This window comes from Halichondria panicea, chromosome 1 (assembly GCF_963675165.1).
Source record: "Halichondria panicea chromosome 1, odHalPani1.1, whole genome shotgun sequence".
Taxonomy (NCBI): domain Eukaryota; kingdom Metazoa; phylum Porifera; class Demospongiae; order Suberitida; family Halichondriidae; genus Halichondria; species Halichondria panicea.
This window is the reverse complement of record NC_087377.1, coordinates 6,571,686-6,594,653: the sequence shown is the minus strand read 5'-3', so window position 1 is coordinate 6,594,653 and position 22,968 is coordinate 6,571,686. Positions and strand designations below refer to the sequence as shown.

The 22,968-nt window shown below is 40.1% G+C and overlaps 3 protein-coding genes and 2 long non-coding RNA genes across 7 annotated transcripts; 3 read left to right on the top strand and 2 right to left on the bottom strand.

Moving 5' to 3' along the window:
- Positions 1-1,180: 1,180 nt before the first annotated feature.
- On the top strand, positions 1,181-21,329 carry LOC135338496 (CUB and sushi domain-containing protein 3-like). 2 transcript variants are annotated; one of them, XM_064534661.1, is made up of 8 exons: positions 1,181-1,342; positions 17,456-17,679; positions 18,021-18,240; positions 19,611-19,787; positions 19,995-20,204; positions 20,431-20,489; positions 20,713-20,867; positions 21,014-21,329. In XM_064534661.1, the coding sequence occupies exons 1-8, from the start codon at positions 1,279-1,281 to the stop codon at positions 21,234-21,236; spliced, it is 1,332 nt and encodes a 443-aa protein (XP_064390731.1). In that variant the 5' UTR covers positions 1,181-1,278; the 3' UTR covers positions 21,237-21,329. The 2 variants fall into 2 exon arrangements, with proteins under 2 accessions (XP_064390731.1, XP_064390723.1); XM_064534653.1 differs by lacking the exon at positions 1,181-1,342 and adding an exon at positions 17,131-17,292.
- On the bottom strand, positions 2,606-6,292 carry LOC135338631 (uncharacterized). Its single transcript, XR_010395675.1, has 2 exons — positions 6,079-6,292; positions 2,606-2,858 (listed from the first exon to the last, which is right to left on the bottom strand). It is a non-coding gene; the product is annotated as an uncharacterized LOC135338631 (long non-coding RNA).
- LOC135338602 (uncharacterized) lies at positions 3,533-4,227 on the top strand. The gene has a single exon (XM_064534716.1). The coding sequence runs from the start codon at positions 3,565-3,567 to the stop codon at positions 4,090-4,092; it is 528 nt and encodes a 175-aa protein (XP_064390786.1). The 5' UTR covers positions 3,533-3,564; the 3' UTR covers positions 4,093-4,227.
- LOC135338526 (uncharacterized) lies at positions 7,850-12,179 on the top strand. 2 transcript variants are annotated; one of them, XR_010395525.1, is made up of 17 exons: positions 7,850-8,822; positions 8,880-9,022; positions 9,082-9,185; positions 9,238-9,341; positions 9,397-9,506; positions 9,566-9,639; positions 9,711-9,820; positions 9,881-9,979; positions 10,033-10,125; positions 10,177-10,277; positions 10,345-10,497; positions 10,550-10,669; positions 10,812-10,969; positions 11,038-11,153; positions 11,230-11,305; positions 11,522-11,898; positions 11,946-12,179. XR_010395525.1 is itself a non-coding variant. In XM_064534707.1 (15 exons), coding segments are annotated over exons 4-14 (1,134 nt in total). In that variant the 5' UTR covers positions 7,850-8,822; positions 8,880-9,022; positions 9,082-9,185; positions 9,238-9,340; the 3' UTR covers position 11,153; positions 11,193-11,214. The 2 variants fall into 2 exon arrangements, 1 of the variants encoding a protein (XP_064390777.1); XM_064534707.1 differs by lacking the exons at positions 11,230-11,305; positions 11,522-11,898; positions 11,946-12,179 and adding an exon at positions 11,193-11,214.
- LOC135338639 (uncharacterized) lies at positions 11,175-12,207 on the bottom strand. Its single transcript, XR_010395688.1, has 4 exons — positions 12,124-12,207; positions 11,697-12,066; positions 11,361-11,644; positions 11,175-11,296 (listed from the first exon to the last, which is right to left on the bottom strand). It is a non-coding gene; the product is annotated as an uncharacterized LOC135338639 (long non-coding RNA).
- Positions 21,330-22,968: the final 1,639 nt, after the last annotated feature.

Genomic DNA, 22,968 nt, shown 5'->3' with positions numbered 1-22,968 from the left:
TCCCAATGTACTGCTTCACCAGACCAAAGCCATGCGTATATATATCTATGCTAGCAAACCGTTACTGTAACAATGCAGTTGAAGATAATTATAGGTACGTATTATAAGCGGGTATAATTGTTTTGAGGGTATAAATGTTCGTGGTTTTTGCTGATTAAGCATGTATCGCGAACATTTATACCTACGAATTTAATATCACATGCATGCATATAATTATGTATGCTGCAGAAAGGCTGCTATTCCGCGAAAACCTTTCTAACGGTGTCATATCCATTTTGCGAAAGTTTATTCCCTCTATACAGTAGTTTCTGTACGCTTAGAGTCACTGGATTTGTGGATTTTCAAACTAAAGCTTATAATTTTCAAGTTATGGCTATATAGTTTTGCTTATACTTGTAGGCAATTGAAGTCTCAGCTTGTTTACAAAATCTGTATCTGTTCTACTTACAGTTGTCTCTGCAGTATAGAGTGCAACTATTTTTAGTTACCATGCATGCATGTAGAGTGATAAAAGAGCTGCAAAAGTTTCACTGCCAACATCTATAATGAGCAGCACCAATTATTGCATCAATTAAGGCTGCACATTCCTAACTCAGAGTCCCAATTATTATAGTCTATGCAGCGTGTTTTTGTTTGAAACTTTTAATATCCTTTTAGCGACAATCACACTCTATCATTTCATTCTTTCCTGCGTGCAAAGTTGAATTACACCGAGGCTTTAGCACCTGTAGTGCGGTACAACCATGCATGCAGTAGATTTAGCCTTTTAGAAGTGTTCTCCACCTTTCACTCCTGTTCAAGATCTCTGCATAGAAATTTAGGCAAGATCTGGAAACAGACCGCTGCACAGCTAGTTTATTTGTGTATATATGCATGTATATATGTGTGATAGGTATAGTCCATGAATAGTAATTCACATAAGGAAATAATTATTGTCATTTGATAATACAATGTGTATAATGCAGGCAGATTGTAATACACATCATGATTGTGCAGGCTGCTGCTATAAATGAATAAGACTACCTGCTAGTATAAACTACAAAGTTATGCAGATGATAGATTTATAATACTCCCTTTTTGCATTGGAATCTTGTGTGGGCGAAAACGACAACAGGATATGGTCATCCTCCTAGATAGATGTCATTCATGATAATTTATGGTGCAAATAATAAATGATTATTGGCAATGGGTATAAAAGCACAGGTTGACACTGCCGCATGCAGTCTACATTAAACTTTGAGTAGGGATTTCAGCAGGACTCAGTGATTTCAGCAAAACATGAAGACAGCACTGATTCTTTTGGTGCTCATTGGGAGCTGCATTCTAGCTGTGAATGGTTTAGGTAAGGACATATATCGTTTACAGTGGATGCTTCTGCTTCACATGCATGCTAGCTGCAATCAGTAACCTTGCATTCAATGTCACTATATCAATGATAGTGTGGTATAACTGCATGCCGTCTAGGCACTTGAGTAATAGTGGCAAACGTTGCACAAGATTCTACACACAGTTTTACCTAGCCTCGATCCCAGGTCGCACTTCCCACTTCACTTAGGGAAGTGGGCCTGGTATCGACTGCTTGCGCATGCGCTAATATCCCCCCGGTATCTGGGGGCTTAGGATAACATCGTATATGCTCAGTAAAATGCAAGGTTACTGTATCAATGATAGTGTGGTATAACTGCATGCCGTCTAGGCACTTGAGTAATAGTGGCAAACGTTGCACAAGATTCTACACACAGTTTTACCTAGCCTCGATCCCAGGTCGCACTTCCCATTTTGGGTAGCTGTTTGAATTGGGAAGTAAGTACTATGGTGCATGCATGGTCATAAGTACAGAGGGGGTTTAGGTAAAGTGGCTGCATGTATATGGCTATAGGTCTTTACAAATGTGGCTATAGATCTTTACAAATGTTCCATGCATGATTCTGAAAAAAATTTCGGTGGTGAGCTATACTTCCAAGCACTGATTCCCCTCACTCAAGGCATAATATTATTCTGAGCTATATAGCATGCAGATGATGCTATACCATGACATTAATTTTGCTAATGATTGTGATTATACAGGAATCAAGGGCCAATAAAGTCAATCTCGCTTTCATTGGAGCCATTCAGGAAGTACTACTGCCACTTACCAATTTCACGAATTCGACACACTCTCCATTTTCGGTAGAAAAGAGTTTTTTCAGTTGTCGTTCATCCCAGACTGAGGCCCACTTTAGGTAAACATTATTGACTAAGATAATAAGCAAGCATTGCACACAGCTATAGTAACGGCTTACAGCTTGTTTCCCTTTGAAAATTGGCATACTAGCTGAAACATACCGTAATCAGAGATACGCGACAATAATTACTTAGAGTGCATTAAATTTTTTTGTTTTTCTGATTTGATATAGGACCACTTTAATCGGCCTGGAAGATGTATCTGCTCATGAGATGGTCAAAGTCATTCAACGTTGGGTCTCCACTGCTCCATCTGTCAAAATTCAGTGGTATGTTGTTGACATTGTCGAGAGTTGCCCTGTGGCTATACCCTCCGATGTCTATACCGAGTGTGCAGTTAATCCTGACACGAAAAAGTGTGGGAAGAAATGCAATGATAAGCCGCAGTAAACTTCTTCTTGAAAAGACAATGACGTACATAATTATGCATAGATATTGGTGATGTATTATTGTAAAATTAATGTTCAGAATTATAATGTTGATAATTTTAGCAGATTGTATACTGTGCGATTCTAGAAGGCAAGCTATAAATAGACCGATCGATGTAGCTGGGTTCTTGGCAATTCAAACAATTATGTACATGGTGGTCATCGGTACCTTGTCCTTCTCCCCGTCCACTTCCTTTCTTTGTTTGCCTATAATTATATGCATATGGTCTGACAAGAAATAGGACATCCCACGTTGCAGTACGTGTTTAGCACCATATAGCGGGTAATTTTCATGCGGTAAAATATTCGTTATTTTCGTGGGCAAGCTGACCCCCACGAAAACGTAGGCGTGGCTTACTGGAACGCATGCAATGCAGTGCAGGCAATGAAGTCAAACGAAATTTTTCTCACCATTTTCGAACGAAATTTTTACACCACGAAAATTACCTGCTATAATTATTACAGTATTGTTGGTGACAGCAGCTTAGTCTCGAATAATCATGTTAAGGCAACTGTGAAGGTTAGAACAGGAGCACATTACTGTAATGTGCTCCTCCTGCGCTACTGAGCCTCGATACCATGAGCGGCCTGTATTGAGGTTAGTACTAGAGCCAGCAACTGTGGTACTAACAAGAGCACTCGTTTGCATAACTTTAACCACCCTCTTACAGACACTAAACTACTACATATAATTATAGGCTAGAGGTGACCTTATATCTACATATTCGAGGCTAAGCCACCGCCACCAAGTACATGTATTATGTACTCTCATGCCTCTGCTCTCATGCAGTGTAAACATGATCTATTCACCTGGAGCTGAGCGTAGCTTAAAAGTCTAGCTATTTAATAGCCATAATTATGTGTAGACACTAAAGGGGGAATTACCTGATGACTTAGCATTATAATAGCTAGAATGGCAAACCAGTTTGAAGACTTCCCAGATCTAGTGTTATCTCATGTGGCTGACTTGCTTTGCCCAGAGGATGTAGCTAGACTCTCCCAGACCTGTCATCGTCTCCACTCTGTGCTTCCCCACTTCATGATTGTCCACGGTAAAGACTTTGAAATACGAGGTCCACGTTCAGGCCACTGGGCACCTGAACTATATTTCGATGGTCCTATCCTACCAAGTATTGTTAAGAAGCTTTCTCTATCTGTGGTGTGGAAAGATCAAGGTTACGGAAATCGAAAAGGCGAGATATTTCTGCAATTGATGAGACAGATTAATACAAGCAGTTCTCCTGTGGTGGTGGCAGAAAAAAGACGAGTGTTTGGGATTGCTGAGCACGATGAGATGGAAGCAAATGCTGAGTTAAGAGATGATCCTGTCATCAAGTTAGCACAGCCTGGTGACTTCTATAGGTTCATGAGGAACGCAGGAGGAGGGGGAGGGCACTCGCTCACAGTCAAGAAGTTTAGGGTGGTCGCTACTTTACCATGACCTGCTGGCTCGAGTCCATCATAGCATGCAGCAATAGATTTCAATTGTCACGTAAAGTCGTTGTAACCAATTAATTGTTTCTAATTCATTTTAGAAATGGACACACTATTATATAGACTAGTAATTTCTGTTTTTCTGTTCAAATTTTGGCGGATTTGCAGCAAATAATTATTAGCACTGTCACCGAGCGGCCCTTCACTCTAGATAGGACTAGCTACCGTATAGCGGGTAATTTTCGTGGGGCAAAATATTTGTGGTTTTCGTGGTTGGAGGTCTGACCACGAATGAAGCGACCTTGCCTACCTTTACCTACAATCCAAGCAGCAACCACGAAAATATTACCCACGAAATGTCTCAATATTGCTGAACCACGAATATTTTGTCCCCCGAAAATTACCCGCTTTACGGTATTCAATGAGTGTTTAATAACAAAAACAACACACAAAATACAGATACACAGAGTTATAGTTCTACACGAGATCTCTCTCTCGAACAATCCAGCCTTAGCTCGCATTACGTCCTAAAAATTAAACATAACGTAAATACATCTACCTAACAATTAAATACAAAACGCTCGTTAATTATTAGCGTGGACATAATTTAGCGTTAATTACAAATTCGCTGAAATTCGCTACCGTATAATTATAGTACACAATTTTTATAACATCTGCAGCCCCAGACTAGCTATAACTGATGCTCTGCGTGTATACAGTGGAACCCCTCTATAACGGATCGACACCTTTGGGGAATTAACAATGTTTTGGCCTTTATACAGAGGTGGCCTTTGTTGAGACTGAGTTTGTTTTGTACACAAACTTTTCATTTGGGACCTGAGTGCCTGGCCGTTATATAGCAACTGGCCTTTATTCTGAGGTGGTTGTTAATAGAGGTTCCACTGACTGTATATAGATGTATACATGCACAGTTGAGAATTAATGTGAACGCGACGGTCGCAGAGCTCAGACCCTAAGAAAAATCTGATGTTTGGTAATAGCTAGATCTATATATTAGATCTATGGAAATCTCTGACAATTCTTATAGTTCGGAGAGGATCGCACAAGTTATTTTTTGACTGGATGTATATAAGACTAGGCTATAATTTATAGGACCACTTTCTATTCAGTCAAAAACGCTCATGAGATAATGGTCAAGTCATTCAACGTTAATTGGGTCTCTTCTGGTCCTTATAATAATGCTCAATTGTCACTTAATTGGTCACCTATTTTCTCTATAATATTATAGTTATTCCACTATGTTTTTCTAATTTGTCATCCACCTATCTAATCGTGCTACTGCATGTATAGTGAGCGTCTCTTTGGCTACAGAGCCCTCAGCGTGGGTTCTGTTTCAATGTCAGGAAACCATACCCTAGCACCAATAGCGCTAGCTTTGCATATGAAATACCAGGTGGTGGTTATCCCAGTTTTAATGTTTGTGTTAGCTGCTCGGCCCTTGAAAAACGCGAAATTTTGCACCTCACAAACATTTTCCGCTTTACGGTATATATAAAGTGTTTGATTTGACAGGAGTCTAGTTTGAGTCACGGTAGACTATATACAGGATTTCAGGAACGACATACACATTTCATAGCATAAGTAACAGCCAGCTGTAGGTGGTCTTCTATACATGTAATCAATTAAGACAGTTTTTTGCTTTGAGACTTAATAAATCTCGTTTGTGCCTATTTTCTTGTCAACGTCAGAAAATGTACCTATTTTTCCCATTCTCAATGCTCAGGAGTTCTTACTAGCATAATCCACCAAGGCCTAGCCCTGTGGCTATACCCTCCGGTGTCTATGCCAAGTGTGTGAGTCCTCACATGAAATGGTGTGGGGATAAATGCAATGGTGACGCAGAAAATTCTTTAGAAAAGAAAATTAGTAATAAGTACGTATGCAATGCTTCGAGGAGGGGGGGGGGGGGGTAATCGACTGAGACATCTTAGACAGAGCTACTAAGTTAGATCAAGAGGGTGGAACCACTTACCCTTAACTAATAATTTATGAGGTGCCAAATTCATTTTTGATGCTCTTGTTACTTTTCAAAAAATTCGTCTCTCTCTCCTTCTGTATACATAGCGAGTGGCCGTACTTCAGGGTGAGTTTTGTGCAGTAAACATATAGCTAGCATTCCGTGCCAAGCCAAATGGCCGGTATATCGAGGTGGCCGTACTTCAGGGAGCCGGAATAGCGATATTATATTCGCCCTCGTGCTTGCATGGGCCTACGTATATATTTCATAAAACACTCGCGGTCTCGTGCTATATGTAACACTTCAGTATACTATTTACGTACATCTGAATTTTCCTCACAGATGAGGCAAAGATGCAGCTGATGTTTTCACCTACTCCGGGTAGCTGCTTGGATTCATTGGGAAGTAAGTATGTGCGTGGTCGTAAGTATTTGAACACAGTAAGTTTAGGCAAGCTTTTGAAGCAGTGACGGTAAATCAGTTCTCGGATACTGACTCAGTGATCTGCATGAATGTAGCAGTATGGTGAACCACGTACTAGCGCCATTAGCCTATACCAAGCCAATAATCTGGCCGTAATTGATTGTGTATGGGAACCAAAAACAAGATTTTGCCCTTTTTTCCTGCTTCTCGGCATGCTTTCTCCTGTAAAAGTTTCTGTAATCAAATAATTATAGGTCTGCATGTGTAGTGTTCTTACAATATTTTTATGCCTTAGGCGTAGCCGCACCAGGGATACGGTAAGCTGACTTGTCTGTCTGATTTTGATTCGTTAAACTAAAGCTTCTTTCTCGAGTTGTGGTTACTTTTACTTACAGTGAAGGCTGTTGCAGTCTCTTCAGAATCTTTTATAGCATCATCTGATTAGCACAGCGCAGCTTGAATCACTCGTTTTATAGTGTTGCTCTTCAGTACACACTCCAATAGGCCTTCAATTCCTTTCTGAAAAATGCTCCATTAATCTGAATCACCTCATATGCCCCTAAAATTGAAGTGAAGGGCTAGCGCCCACCGACCCCCCTAACTCAAAATGTCTTCCATGGTAAAGCTATTATAAGTATTTGGGAATCTTGTAAATTCCATTCATGGTGCTTGTATAAGAAGTCCCAATTGCAAACTGTATGAACAGGCAGGCGTATAGGCGGTTGATCTATGTATGAGAGTATACTAACCATGGCATTTGCTTTTTATACAGGAATCCAGGGCCAATAGGATCACGCTCGCTTTCATTGGAGCCATTGAAGAAGTGCTACTCAATTATGCATCAATTGCTCTGCCACATATCAATTTTGCAAATTTGACACACTCTCCATTTTCGGTAGAAAGGAGTTTCTTCAGTTGTCGTTCATCCCAGACTGAGGCCCACTTCAGGTAAACATTATCGACTAAGATAACTATGTAATACTGTAAGCAAGCATTGCACACAGCTATAGTAACGGCTTACAAGCTTAAAAATTGGTATGGGTTAACGATTAGCCATTAATCAGATATACTCAACGATACTTATAGCTTCCGAAATTGGCAGAATGCATTAAATTTTTTGTTTTTCTGGCTAGGACCACTTTAATCGGCCTGGAAGATGTATCTGCTCACGAGATGGTCAAAGTCATTCAGCGCTGGGTCTCCTCTGGTCCTTCTGTCAAAATTCAGTGGTATGTTGTTGACATTATCAAGAGTTGCCCTGTGGCTATACCCTTCGATGTCTATGCCGAGTGTTTGAGTCCTGACATAAAACAATGTTGGGGGAAATGCGATGATAAGCCGCAGTAAACCACTACATGTATATAACCTGTGGATAAAACAATGAATAATTATGTAGATATCTATAATAATTGTTATCATTTATGAATATTCAACTTTCGGTGTGGACACTAGTAATGAGTTGTCTATCCAACTAGTCACTAACTCATATATCGTGACCTGGATATAATTATACAGTTCATTTAGTCTAGAGAGTAGATTATCACAAATGTATGAGTAGTTGTACTTAAATGTAAATATCTTTTCTAAGAAATGGTGTTGATACCCATGTGTAGATGAATGACTGAACTACAACATATCCAAAAATGTTTCCATGGAAACATAAGGTGGTGAGTTTGTGGTGATTAATAGAACAACAGCAAATTGTTATAGTGGGAATCGGTTAGAGTAATAAAACGGTAATCTTGTACAGCTAAGGTCCTAGACTTCATCACATAATTGTTCAATGGTTTAGGTATCCTGACCATCCCTTTATGGGTCTTAAACGAGCATGCTGACTATAAAAGGGGCGTGCCCTGGGCACTCGAGGCGGAAATGATTAAATATGGCCGCGTGCGGTAAACTCTCTGGCCTCCTTTTGCTTCACTGCTTGCTTCATGCACACATGGTTTTACTTTGATACGCCCCTTATAGCCTGCATGTAGCACCTTGGCTCACGAGATACTTTGTTCAAAAAAGAGCAAAAAAATGGCTGAAAGATGTGACAACTCTCGTTCTCTACCCAAGAAGAAGCGTGCTAGGCATGGTTTTCGGTACCAAATGGAGCTGAATTTCGATACTGAAGATGCAATTAAAGCAGGCTTTTGTAGCTAGGATAGATAGGGCAAAGCGTTCTCTTGCTGCTACAGCTAGAGGCTCATTGCCCTTGGACAGCAGAGAGCTTATTTCTGTTTTGTTGGACAAGTTGGAGCAGGAGCAGGAGCAGGCAGGTGCTGTTCCTGAGAGAGAAGACCTACAATCTGATAAATCCAAAGTCTTCCCAATGTTGGAGAATTCAGGTTTGTGTGTGTCAATAGCTTTGATAAGTTTGTATAAAGACGTTACTTCTTGTTCAGGAATATTTACTGGCAATACTGACGCTAGTGATGAACAGTTGTTCGTGTGTGAACTGAAGACTTTGTTCTGTCTTTTCACTGGCCTATCCCAAGCATGTGACCAGTGCCAATCTTATTGTCGTAGGCCGACCAATTTTCGCCAGGTATTTCTGGTCCAATAGACCCCAATACATGATGTATGCAATATAATATTGTTTTTCAGAACGGGCATGTTGTCCGATTTGAATTCAAGTGTGGAAAATGTGGAAAGTGACAGTGGTGGGCTAGCTCGCGAACACTCGGTGGACGATACCTTGTCAATCAAAAGTGAGTAATTCCATACGTTTTCAAGATTAACTTGGAATTCTATTTATTGCAGGATCGTCCATGGTTTTACTTGTGCTGGAGTTCTCCCAAGCCAGTACCTTCACTTTAGTAGTCATGCTGGCTTGGGAAAAGTTAGTTCATGGTATATTTCGTCAAGTAAGTGTACATGTATGTTATAACTGTACTCTTACAAAACACTGTGACGTTACAGTGTACAAGAAAGGTGGATACTTAGACGTCGTGAACGCTTGTGCCAAGGCATCCATGTTGAGAGCGATTGACGAAGTGAAGGCATTACCTGGTTACTCGCAGGACGGTGAGGTAATTAATTCTTATGTGCTAGTTTTGTTTTTGTTTTTCAGTAATGACTTTATCAATAGTGGGTAATAACAGATGCTCGCCACGACTCAACAGCAAATGCTTATCACACGACTGTTCCCTGCCTCTCGGGAAGGTAAACTAATTATTTTCATTATCTACAAGTGTGCTGCTGTCGTTTATCATATAAAAATTATCTTTTTCTAGTACGAAAAGAATTGTTGGGTGTTCGACTGTTTCCAGGAAAGAACACATCTGTGCTCAGACTCGAGAAGTAGCGTGTACTAAGATAGTTCTTCCGGAAGTCATAGATAAAGGTATGTTCAGGCATCAACATTATGAGGTTGTGTTTATTTTTTGTGGATATTATGTCTCAGGTCTCAATATTGTTGAAGTAGCGCATGATAATCAGCCTGTAGTCAAGAGATTTGTCACTGATGATCTCAACCTTACAAACTCGTACGACACATGGCATGGTAAGTGTGTAGAATCTCAAATCTCAATTATTACTGTGTCCGCGTATTTTCAGGCACTAAGAATGTAGCGAAGAATATGAAGAAAGTAGCAATTGGGACCAAAAAGGCTCAAGGAAAGACGTGGTTTCCAGAGTTATCTGACAAGCGTAAGCTTTGATTATATAAGTGCTCAGTAACATAAAAATATTCGTCAATAGGTAAAAGTACGAAAGTTCACTTGTACTACTGTATGAAGAACTGTGAGCAGTCAGCAGACAATCTAAGAAAGAACATTCTGAATATCGTTAAACATTTTCAGGTGAGTGTGTATGATAACAAGTTGTCCGTACTCTGTACACCAATAACATTTATAATCGTGTTCTCAGAACGAGCACTCAGATTGTAACGAAGCGTCACCCTGTAAGCGTCCAGGGTACAAGCCCACGAAGATAAAACTAGAGGATCCTCTTGCAATCGAGTCATTCACGTCAGCACTAAAAGACACCCTTATTTACAAGAATGCCGAATCATATTGTCGAGTGAGGTTTTTTTCTAATTATTATTAAAATTCCTATGATGTTGTTTTTACAGTGTCGAGACACATTCTGGGTGGAGTCTTTCAATCACCAGCTGCTCACATACATCTCAAAACGTGTACACTTCGGGGAAGCTACATTCAACATGAGAATGGACCTTGCTATTATGGACTGGGTACAGGTTGTTAGCAGTTCCCAGATGACACCATACAAGTGCCTTTGAAGTGGCTGGCTAGGTCTAACAATGTGCTGCTCAGCAGACTCAAGGCCAATAAAATGTATGTGTGACTGTACATTCATTCATTTGTTTACTTCAGAACGAGAATGTACGTAGAGAGTGTACAAGTGAACGACTGGTTCAGGACATGAAAAGACCGGATCGTAGGACTCCCATGAGAGTGCTGAAGGAAAAATCGTTCAACTTTGCCGAAGAAATATGGGAGAATTACGAGCAGCAGAGAAAAGTTGACCTCAGGTACTGCATATAATGTGCAATCTACATAATTTATTACATATAATCTTGCTACATGTATATATGTGCAGTGAGTTTGTAGAGGACGTGCAACCTGAGCAATCAGATGAGCCAGTAGATGAAAACGAGGACCTAGTAAACGATGGTGTACATGTACTTGACGAAGATCTTTATGAAGACATATAAAGTAAGTACGTATCCGTGCACATTTTGACTAGCCAATCAGCATTTTACATGGCATTTTACATAATTAAACAATAAAGGAAGTAGAAGACTGGAAGTCTGTGTATGGAACTCCATATCTGGATTCGGAAATCGTTCACGCACCTCCTGGAAAAGGTATATAGCAATTGATCGTACTTGCACTGTAAAGTGGGCATCATTTAAAACTTACTCTCAATACACAGTCAGGCATCACATCCCTCTTGTCATGGGCACTGGTTTTGGTCACTTTATATGCCATATATAGAGGGTGATTCCATACCCCCAACTGACCTAGCAGCGTCCAATACTTGCGGTATAGTTTGAAGCGCTTCACCATATTCCCCAAATTAGGTGCAGCGCTTCCAATCAGCCAGCTGGGTGGTCTGGCTCTGACACACGGTGACAGGTGGCAGTACGGGCAGGGACCCTCTCCGTTCAAGACCGGAGGATCAACGTGATCATACCCTCCGGGACCTAAGGAAAGTACCACTCATTTTATTCATATGTACAGGTTAGTGACATTCACCTTTCTTAGGCCTCGAAGGACCGGCTTCACCCCCAACCGTCCTTACTCGAGAAACACCTGTGCAAAAGATAAGTGATCGTCATCCATATCACGTGATAATTATTGAAATTAATTCCTCTAGAATTACCTCTCTTTGGCCTCTTCACTGGAGGGGGAGCAGCTTCACCACTGGCACTGGATGTATTACTGCTTGACACTGATGGTAGTTTAATTGTATTTGAAATAATCATTCTAATATTTACTTTCCAGTGTTACCTTCGGATGGCGCCGAATCAATTTCGTCAAGAGTGACGTCGGGAAACAGCGCAAGCAACTTCTGGAACTCCTCCAGAAAGTGCACTGGAGGATGCTGGCTGTACCGTACCTGAAACTGAATAGATGTACATTTTATCTTCTTTCTTATTTATGTAATGGGCTTCTGTGGTACCTTGAGTCTTGCTTGCGCTTGTTCTGTATAAGTAGCCATTATGTGTTTTTTGTTTGCTTGTGTTAAAAAAAAACCACGTGCATGTATCCCCACCCTGGTATAAAATGCGCAGAGCTGTCTAAATCGTTTGAAAGGGCTATGAAGCGGGAAAAGAAACGAGAGCTGTATTTGAATGTTGGAGCTGGGGTCAAAGGTCTGCCCAGGGCACAGGCCTTTTTGTACCGCAACAGGCAGAAGTGAATCTAAACATTAACCGCGCCTTATAAAGCCAACATGCTCGTTTAAATAATTATGTTCACAGTGTTAATAATAATTATTCATGATTTACTGGTTTTCAGGTACACTTTTGGTTAGAGTAATAACTTTTGGAAAATTAATATCTTAGCTTTCAAATTTATGCAGTAAGTTTACAGATAAATGGGCTACATTTTAATACCAAGAACATCCTATACATGTATATGCTTATTCCTTTGCTGAGATAACACTGAAAAGCTACATAATTTACTACTGTTTTGATGACATCAGCAGCTGCAAACCACAAACATGATGCTTTAATCAACCACATGTCATCGGTTTGTGGTTAGCAGCTGCTGATGTCATCAAAACGGTAGAAAATAGTAGAATGTGTAGTTTTTCAGTGATATCTCAACAATGGAATAAGCATAGAGGATGTTCTTAGTATTAAAATGTAGCCCATTTATTTGTAAACTTACCAGGAAACGTTTAAAGCTAAGCTATAAAATTTTCAGAAGATATTACTCTAACCAAAAGTGTACCTAAAAACCTGTAAATCATGAATTATAAACACTGTGAACATTTGTAACACCCATAAAGGGATGGCCAGGATACCTAAACCATTGAACAATTATGTGATGAAGTCTAGGACCTTAGCTGTACAAGATTACTGTTTTATTACTCTAACCGATTACCCACTATAACAATTTGCTGTTATTCTATTAATCACCACAAACCCACCACCTCATGGAACAATTTTTGGATATGTTGTAGTTCAGTCATTCATCTACACACGGGTTGTGGGTTATGAATACCATTTTATAAGCTGTAGACCATGTGTAGTAGATTTAGCTTCTTAGCTTGATAAAGTATATTTGCGTTGAGTTTGACCCCGGAAGTTACGTGGTCAATTATGGCTTTATTTATGCTTTATGTGGTGGAAAAGTATGCCTGGGACTCAGTCTGCATGGAAAATGCTAACTTTTAGCTGGTTGGAGCTTACCAGCTCTACAGCATATAGATAGAAGCGCGGCTTTTTAACAAGGATTCCAATGGTATATGAAACCTTGAATTTCAGTAAAGTATGACAAAGTTATTACAACTTTATGATGGTCAAACTCAGCACAAATAGACTCTAGTGGCTTCTGCACTGGTTGCATGCTCCTCAGTATATTAGTGATATGCAATGCATGCCTCAGCCAGTATAATTATACTCCTTCAATTGACTGACTTATACATAATGACATGCATGCGTGGTCTTAGTAATACATTATTATGCCTCAGTGCACATGCGCATGCATAGGGGTATACGATAGTGTGTTTGTGTGTCCGTCTGTCTGTCTGTCCGGGCTGTGTGTACTAGCTGCTACAGCTGCTCAATGATAAATGGAAGTGTAAGCAAGTGTTTCTATAGGCTTCTAGTCACGTTTTCTTGGATTGCAATTTGTGGATTTACAAAATAATGCTTCATTATCGAGGTACTACTTTGGCTCTCTGAAGTACGGTCACCTTGATGTCACCTCAATTAATGTACCCAGAGTTTCATCTAGTCGGGGGGCAGGGGTGAACCTCTCCCACCCCCCCAAAATGCTTAGCTTCCCCCCAAAAATGTTGTAGAATAATGACATCATCAAATTAGCTATATGAGACATCATCCAACTTGTACTACATGGCATCATCACATTAGAACAACAACATCAAACGCTTACGCGCGCCCAAACCTCCCCCCCCCCCCAACTTTTCATTCTAGATGAAACCCTGAATTATTACCGGTCGTTTCGTTAGGCACATCAGATATTGCTAGCTTAATCTTTACTGACAAAACTCGCTCTGAAATGTGGCCACTCGTTATACCGTATACCGGTCAATTCTGGCTGCCCCAAACTAGATTTTTAATGTACGTTTATTACAGCCAGATACTGATGTTTTGGGTGTGGTTTGGCAGATCAAATTGGAAATACAGAGCATTAATGATTCATTATCTCTGAGACAGAACTGCATTAGTTGAGGTATAGGGATCGCTATTTAGCTGCGGTTATTTTCTGAAATACAGCCACCTCGCTATTCTGTCCAAGTTAATTGCAAGATTAAGGGTGATGACCGGATTAACGAGTCTATTGTATAGCTATGTTTGTTTATTTGGGGTGGCATTGTAGCCTTTTCAGAACAGTGCAGAGGAAAACTTGTCCATGGAGTATTGCTGTGTGAGAGAGAGCCTGGCTGAGAGCTAGGTCATCTGCCTCGTGAAAGCAATCGCAAATCTGCAGAAAATAGTCGTATATAGCGTCGTTTTTGTTTAGAAACTGAATGCAGAATGTCTTGAAGATGTTTGTGTAGAAAGGAAGTGCTCGTCAAGAAATTTAATCACTTGCAAAATAAATAGGTGAAATGCAGTATTAGCACATCGGCCATAATAAACGTAAGCCCTCGTCTATAATGTGTCCACACTTGATTCTAGCATACTATCTATGCTACAGCTTTTATGAGAGAGTCTGCAATGCGTAGCTCTTTGCCCAGCAAGTGACTGCCCACGTTCATTTTCACTTGTCTACCACTTATCTACCGTCACGTGACTTAGCAAGGCAGGCTCTCCTTTTTCTTTGTCTCTTCCTTCTTTCTTTCTTTGTTCCTCCAATTTGTCCCGTATTTTATCTATTGTGACAAAGAATAGAAAAAGGAGAGCCTGCGAAGGAGGCTATAATGAATATGTACAGCTCAGAGGAGGTACGACATGCGTAGTGCAGCATTCTCGCACACTACATTTCCATTTGATGAAATCTATAAATTTATTGGACATTGAATTAGGGACTTTAGTCCCCGTCCCCCAAAATGTGCATGTGCATGCACTGTATGTACAAAATGCAAGCCAAAAAATCTGTGCCGTATGTATACCGTATAGCGGGTAATTTTCGTGGGGTAAAATATTCGTTATTTTCGTGGGCAGGCTGACCTCCACGAAATTTTATCGTAGGTGTAGCTTATCTGAACGTAGGAATGCCGTGCAGCCACGAGACTAAACGAAATTTTTACTCACGAAAACTACCGTTTCTCGAGTTGAACGAATTTTTTACCCCACGAAACGTACCCGCTATACGGTACATGTGAACAACGTTATCAGATTGCCGTACGGCTATTTACCACTTTCTTGTTTTACGCGTTTTGGTGCTTCCCCTGGACAATCCTAGCAGTTTTCACATTGCAAAGGTATATCGCATTCTGCATGATAGTATCGTTAAGGTTACGGTATATACCGTCTTTCTTTTAATTACAGCACCACTCCAATAGAAGACCAACTCTCTTATTTTTTATTTTATTTATGAACCATTTCCATTTTGTAATTATTTTGTTGTGGTGCTAGTCAATTAGTTAGCACGACCATAACCAACAACCCTATGGTTATAAAATACAGTATATAGCATAGCTTCAAGCAGGTAGTCTGCAAGCTAGGCTCAGTTAAATGCTGCTGTTGATGATACAGATTCGATAGAATGCAGGTATAGCTAAATCACAAACATTTGAGGTCTTGAAACTTTGAGCGGTCACTGTAATGCTAATATTTCGTTCTTTTTGTTAGCTCCACCCTATTCTTTTACTGGTATGGGTGTGATAATTATGCTATAAAAATGTTATTGCATGCACTGCTTCGCTGTACAAATTCCAGTGCGCTTTATAGTATTAAATAGGCCGGATCACACGATTAATAGTATATGGCTAAGAGTGCAATATGGGATTAATAACACGAGTAACAAGCAATTAATGGCAAGGCTACTAATTGCACGAGGCATAGCCAAGTGCTATTAAGCTTGCCAGTGCTTATTACTCGTGCTATTAATCTCTTATTGCACGAGTAATCATATTATACTAATCGTGTATGATGAAGTTCACTCAAGTTGAGTCAGCTAGATAGCTATATAGAAGGAAACCCCTTTTGAGTCAGGATGTGGAGGTCTCACAGGATATAAGTTCATAGTGTATGGGAAGGGAAGTTGTTTGGACTCTATACTGTCTATATGGCATTGTATCGTACTGTGACAGTATGGCTGCAGGGGTTATTTGTACACTGGATCTCATCTGGTCCTTTTAGTGGTATTTTTATTTGACAAAAGTTGCCATGTGGTTACACCCTCTGATGCATGTGTCTACGCCAGAGGTCCGACGTGTGTGCACGAATCACTACAAGTTCAGGACATTAACGTCATTGTGGTCACATGATAACGTCCATGCAGGTCAAATACACTAGCACTTGTTGTGATTTGTGCATGCATGCATGTCGGACTTTAATGGCCACTGCTGGTTGTGTTAATAGTGTTGACATGCATAATTAGCAACATGCAGTGGATAAGAAAATAATGTATATAATAGGCAGATACATGCTTGCATGATTGTGCAGGCTGCTGCTGTATTTAATTAGACTGGGTGTCTATATATTCACTGGACTGGACTCGCGTACCGTCTTTGATCTTGTATACATAATTATAGATATACATGCATTATACGATTGTCACAACAATGTAAAAAAATGAAGTGTGCAATATACGCAACCAAAAGCGTGGTGAAGACGGCAAGTGCATGTGTGTTAAAGCATGCACTCCATTTTGGGAATCTATAATAGTTTGTGTGCATGGTGAAGACGGCAAGTGTATGGCAAAGCATGCACTCCCTTTTGGGAAAATCTATTGTGTGCATGGGTGCATGAAGATGGCAAGTGTATGTCAACAGGATATGGTCATCCTCCTATAGATGTCATTCATGATGGTATAATAATTATAATTATGGCAATGCATTGTATAAAAGCACAGGTTGACACTGCCAGTCTATATTAAATTTTGAGTCAGTGATTTCAGCAAGACTCTCAGTGATTTCAGCAAGACATGAAGACAGCACTGATTCTTTTGGTGCTCATTGGGAGCTGCATTCTAGCTGTGAATGGTTTAGGTAATGGAATATATTATATATTATAGTTATACAGTGGAGATATGACTGTATATGCATGCTGCACATTCTATAGCTGCATTCAGTAACCCTGCATTCTTTCAGCTATTATACCATGCCAATTGTATAAGTAATCAATCAGTGCATGTGTTCACTGTCGTTATAGACTTCACCCTGAAGAGATATGGCAGGAGAGTACTTGCCAACAGTGTCATAGACATCAGCCGAGTTGGTCGTGAATACTCGTCTTACTACTCTTGGTCTAGTCGGACATCCTATACTAACGAAGGACCTCTTGTGTGCCACACTGAAATTCCTAACTGCTGTCGTGATGTTGATGATCCATTTGAAAACGAGGAGAATGGAGAGTGGTTCTACCCCGACGGGCAGGTTAGTGGCTATATACGTTACCTATATCTATAGCAGTGCTGTAATAAAAGAATTATAGTGTCTATTAACTGTGTGTATTATATAAGTATGCATGGTAAAAGTGCAATAATATAGTTATGAGATTAATTGCACGAGGTGTAGCCGAGTGCTATTAACCTTGCCAGTGCCTGTTAATTGTGCTATTAATCCTTTATTCGAGAACAATACGTTGTTATTGACGTGCAATTACTTGACTGGATGTGATACGGGTTTAATTGCTGTACAAACTCCAGTCACTAATAGCACATCATACAATATTGCATGATTGTGCATGCGCATGTGGATTGCACTTGATTCTGCAGGTTGTTAGCAGTTCCCAGCGGGTCAACAACTTTTATGTGACCAGAGCACGCCAAGAGCTGCATTTGAACAGTTATTCAGAATACGGCCCAACTGGAGTGTACTGCTGTGATGTTCAGAGTGTCAATGGCTCGGGCAACATCACTGCTGAGTATGTATCCGAAACAAACTACACAAGTATCAACTCTTCCACTAGCAAGTGTATCGGATTGTACACTTATTGTGAGTATAATTATGTGCTATTTTTTCGATCCATGCATGCACTCTCGTACTGCATGGCTTACATAAATTATAAGGCATATTGTGTTTGAGGATTGAGATAACATTGTTTTCCAGTATATTATTACATGTATATCTATAAGTCACCTGCATATAGACAGTTATTGCCACAATGTTTGACACTTTTCTGGTCAAACTTTTGTGATCATGCAGGCAAAAATCATGATATAGTTGTCATACAAGACTCGCGAGCCGTCACTTTTGCATGGCGAAAAGTGGCTGCATGGTTAAACTTAGCCTCCTTCACTGGCCTTCATAGAAAAGAAGGCCTGCTATCGACTGCTTGCGCATGCGCAAAATTATTGGATATTTTTTCCCCGTAAAATTTCCTATAATACAGAGAAAATATCCTAAAAGTCATACACAGAGCTATATAGCTAGCTAGCTAGAGACAGAGCTGTGTAGGTTTGTGTACCGCTATTTTTTTCTGCAGTAGCAGTAGTATAGTAGACTTTCACCAAAGTTAATGTTAAATGGGCGTGGCCTGTCCATATAGGCTTTTGTCAGCTTTCACTCAGTTCAGACGATTGTCATCCACACTGTTGCAGGTTGTGAGTCTTTTGTTAACATAGCAGGCTAAGGGTAGCTATCAGAGAATGCTATCCGATGGGCTAGAAACCTTCAATCGAACTTTCTATCTACTTCCTTCAATCCACTTCCATTCGTTGTGATGTCATAGTTTTACTGAGCATATACGATGTTATCCTAAGCCCCCAGATACCAGGGGGATATTAGCGCATGCGCAAGCAGTCGATACCAAGCCCACTTCCCTAAGTGAAGTGGGAAGTGCGGCCTGAGATCGAGGCTAGGTAAAACTGTGTGTAGAATCTTGTGCAACGTTTGCCACTATTACTCAAGTGCCTAGACGGCATGCAGTTATACCACAATATCATTGATATAGTGACATTGAATGCTCACCACCATTATTACTGACACAAGGAGACTTTTTGTATAGCTATAGTATATAGTTTTGCGATATATAGTCTAAGTATCACGTGCAGAAAAATGGCGCCATGAATTGAAAACACAGCCACCAATCTTATCTGATATGTTGACTGGATTCTACACTGAGTTTGACTAGTCTACTTTTCACTGTGCAAAAATGACAGCTCACCACGAGTCTAAGTATAGAGTATATTCTGTGATGCCATAAGCACAAATTAAGCTCTGTTTGATGCTTGCAAAACATTGGATATTATGGTATAGTATTAGATATTGTAGTCATTATAGTTGGCTATACTGTAGCACCATGACTCTTTAATTATAGGCTGTACATTTTGTGTTTTCACATTATACCATTGCATTGTATGCAGCTCAGTTACGACTCTGCCCTGATTTCTCAATTGGCAATGGATTTGTGACGTATGACTCTCCTTATATTCCTGGGAGAGTGGCTAGATTCTCTTGCAACCGAGGATTTAGCTTGGTTGGTAATTCTGAACAGACTTGCACCAACAGAGGATGGAGTGGAACAAGACCCTATTGTGGCTGTGAGTGCTCATTATCTGTGATGTGCCCCAGTTCATCGTGGCTATTTTTAATCCTCAATCTCAGTTGAACAATATGCCGCCTATAACATGTGGTAATCTAAGCCTAATTTGTCAATAAGTTCCACAGCTTGTTGATAAAACCGAAGATGGCTTTATATGTCATAAAAGTATATAGTAGTACTTGACTGCATCTCTAATTTAATATAGATGATTGCGGGCCTCTGCCAGTCCCAAGAAATGGACGTGTGGATACCTCTACCGGTACAACAGTAGGGAAGACTGCCAGTTACAGCTGTAACGAAGGCTACAATTTGATTGGCAGTTCAACCAGAAACTGCCAATACAGTAATTACCATTACAGATACAGCTATTACCCTAGCCGTGTTGGCTGGTCTTCATCTGCACCAATCTGTGTGGGTAAGTTCTTCACTCTACTGTACAGTTATCAACTTTCTCTCGTCATTTCGACTGGAACACATGTTACACAGTATAGGCTAGCTATAATTTATTCTGCGTGCATGTATGCATGGCTTATACCTGTTCAGAGCACTGGTTTCAACTAATAATTGTCTACTCCTTCTTTAATCATTATACATGACTTTTATAATTATAAGCTCATTAATTACCATATTTTTTCTCACAGATGAGGCAAAGATGCAGTTGATGTTTTCACCTACTCCGGGTAGCTGTTTGAATTGGGAAGTAAGTACTGTGGTGCATGGTCATAAGTAATTGTACAGAGTGAGTTTAGGTGAAGTAGCTTCATGGCTAGGTCTTTACAAATGTTCCATGCATGATTCTGAAAATTCAGGTGGTGAGCTATACTTGGATCCCCCTCACTCAAAGCATATTCTAAGCTAGCCCAATGGCTACCTATATACATTAATGCTTACCGTGACATTTGCTAATGATTATAATTATACAGGAATCAAGGGCCAATGAAGTCAGTCTCGCTTTCTTTGGAGCCATTCAGGAAGTGGTACTGCCACATATCAATTTCACGAATTCGACACACTCTCCTTTTTCGGTAGAAAGGAGTTTCTTCAGTTGTCGTTCATCCCAGACTGAGGCCCACTTCAGGTAAACATTATCAACTAAGACAAATATACTGTAAGTAAGCATTGCACACAGCTATAGTAACAGCTTACAGCTTGTAGAAAATTGGCATATTCCGTAATCGAGATACTCAATGATGTAATTCTATATTTTTTTTTCTGACTTTATAGGACCACTTTATTTGGCCTGGAAGATGTATCTGCTCATGAGATGGTCAAAGTCATTCAACGTTGGGTCTCCTCTGCTCCTTCTGTCAAAATTCAGTGGTATGTTGTTGACATTGTCGAGAGTTGCCCTGTGGCTATACCCTCCGATGTCTATGCCGAGTGTGCCGTTAATTCTGGCATGAAACAGTGCAGTGGGAAGAAATGCTATAATGACAAGCCACAGTAAACTTTTTCTTGAAAAGACAATGACGTATACATAATGGATTCTATAATTATTATGCTGATTGTTACTGCAATGGATATAATTTGGCAGATTGTACATGTGCAATTCTAGAAGGCAAGCTATATAAATACAGTGGAACTTCTCTATAACGGACACCTTTGGGGAAAAATGTTTTGGCCTTTATATATACAGAGGTGGCCTTTGTTGATAGGTTAATTGTTTTGTACACAAACTGTTCATTTGGGACCTGGGTGCCTGGCCGTCATAATTTATAGCAACTGGCCTTTATTCGGAGGTGGTTGGTAACAGAGGTTCCATGCAATGTAGATCGATCGATTGTATAGCTGGGTTCTTCGTATAAATAGATCGATCAATTGTAGCTGGGTTCTTCGCACTTCCTTTGAATCTTGTCAAAAAAATTCAGTCAACATGTACATGGTGGTCATCGGTACCTTATCCTTCTCCCCCGCCCACTTCCTTTCTTTGTTCACCTATATAATTATATGCATGGTGGTCAAGGTTTAATACTGTAACAAGAGATAGGAGATCCCAGTGTATAGCGGGTAATTTTCGTGGGGTGTTATTTTCGTAAGCAAGCCTGACTTACATGAAATTTTCCCCCACGAAAATGTATATAGGCATGGCTTACCAGAACGCATGCAAATGCAGTGCATGCAGGCAATGAAGTCAAACGAAATTGTTCTCATCATTTTTCGAGTTGAACGAAATTTTTACCCCATGAAAATTACCTGTTACCGTATAGCTAGAAATTTCTGCGCCCCAAAAATTCTGCAAATAGCTGTAAAAAGACTTTTGCGTATAATAATAAATATTTCTGCAAATTAAACTTTCAACTGTTAAATTAGGCGTGGTTAATAAACATTTGCGGATAATAATTATTTCTGCATTTAATCGTTCATTCTCAGAATTCGCAGAATTTTTGGGACGCAGCTATACGGTATACGGTATTGCGGTGAGAAGTTGTCAGCTAAGTAATAGTACGTGCTCCTGTACTAGCCTCGATACCATGACTCATGGCATGAGTGGCCTGATATTGAAGTTAGTACTAGAGCCAGCAACTGCCTGGTAAAACAAGAGCACTAATTTGCATAATTTAGGTCTTACAGGCACTAAACAAGGCTAGAGGACCAAAAATAGATACATGTACAATGTCATGTTAGTGGACCTTATAATTATTAGATCTACATATTCTAGAGACTAAGCCGCGGCTACGGGTAAATGTGACACTATTTAATACAAGTGCCAATGTAGATCTACATGTATACATATCATAGTGCTACCTATTAGCCTTATAGGGCTATTAGCCATGTGTTAGACACTATAGATCTAGAGGGGAATTACCTGATGACTTAGCACTAATATTCACAAGCTAGAATGGCAAACCAGTTTGAAGACTTCCCTGATCTAGTGTTATCTCATGTGGCTGACTTGCTTTGCCCAGAGGACGTAGCTAGACTCTCCCAGACCTGTCATCGTCTCCACTCTGTGCTTCCCCACTTCATGATTGTACACGGTAAAGACTTTGAAATACGAGGTCCACGTTCAGGCCACTGGGCACCTGAACTATATTTCGATGGTCCTGTCCTACCAAGTATCGTCAAGAAGCTTTCTCTATCTGTGGTGTGGAAAGATCAAGGTTACGGAAATCGAAAAGGCGAGATATTTCTGCAATTGATGAGACAGACTAATACAAGCAGTTCTCCTGTGGTGGTGG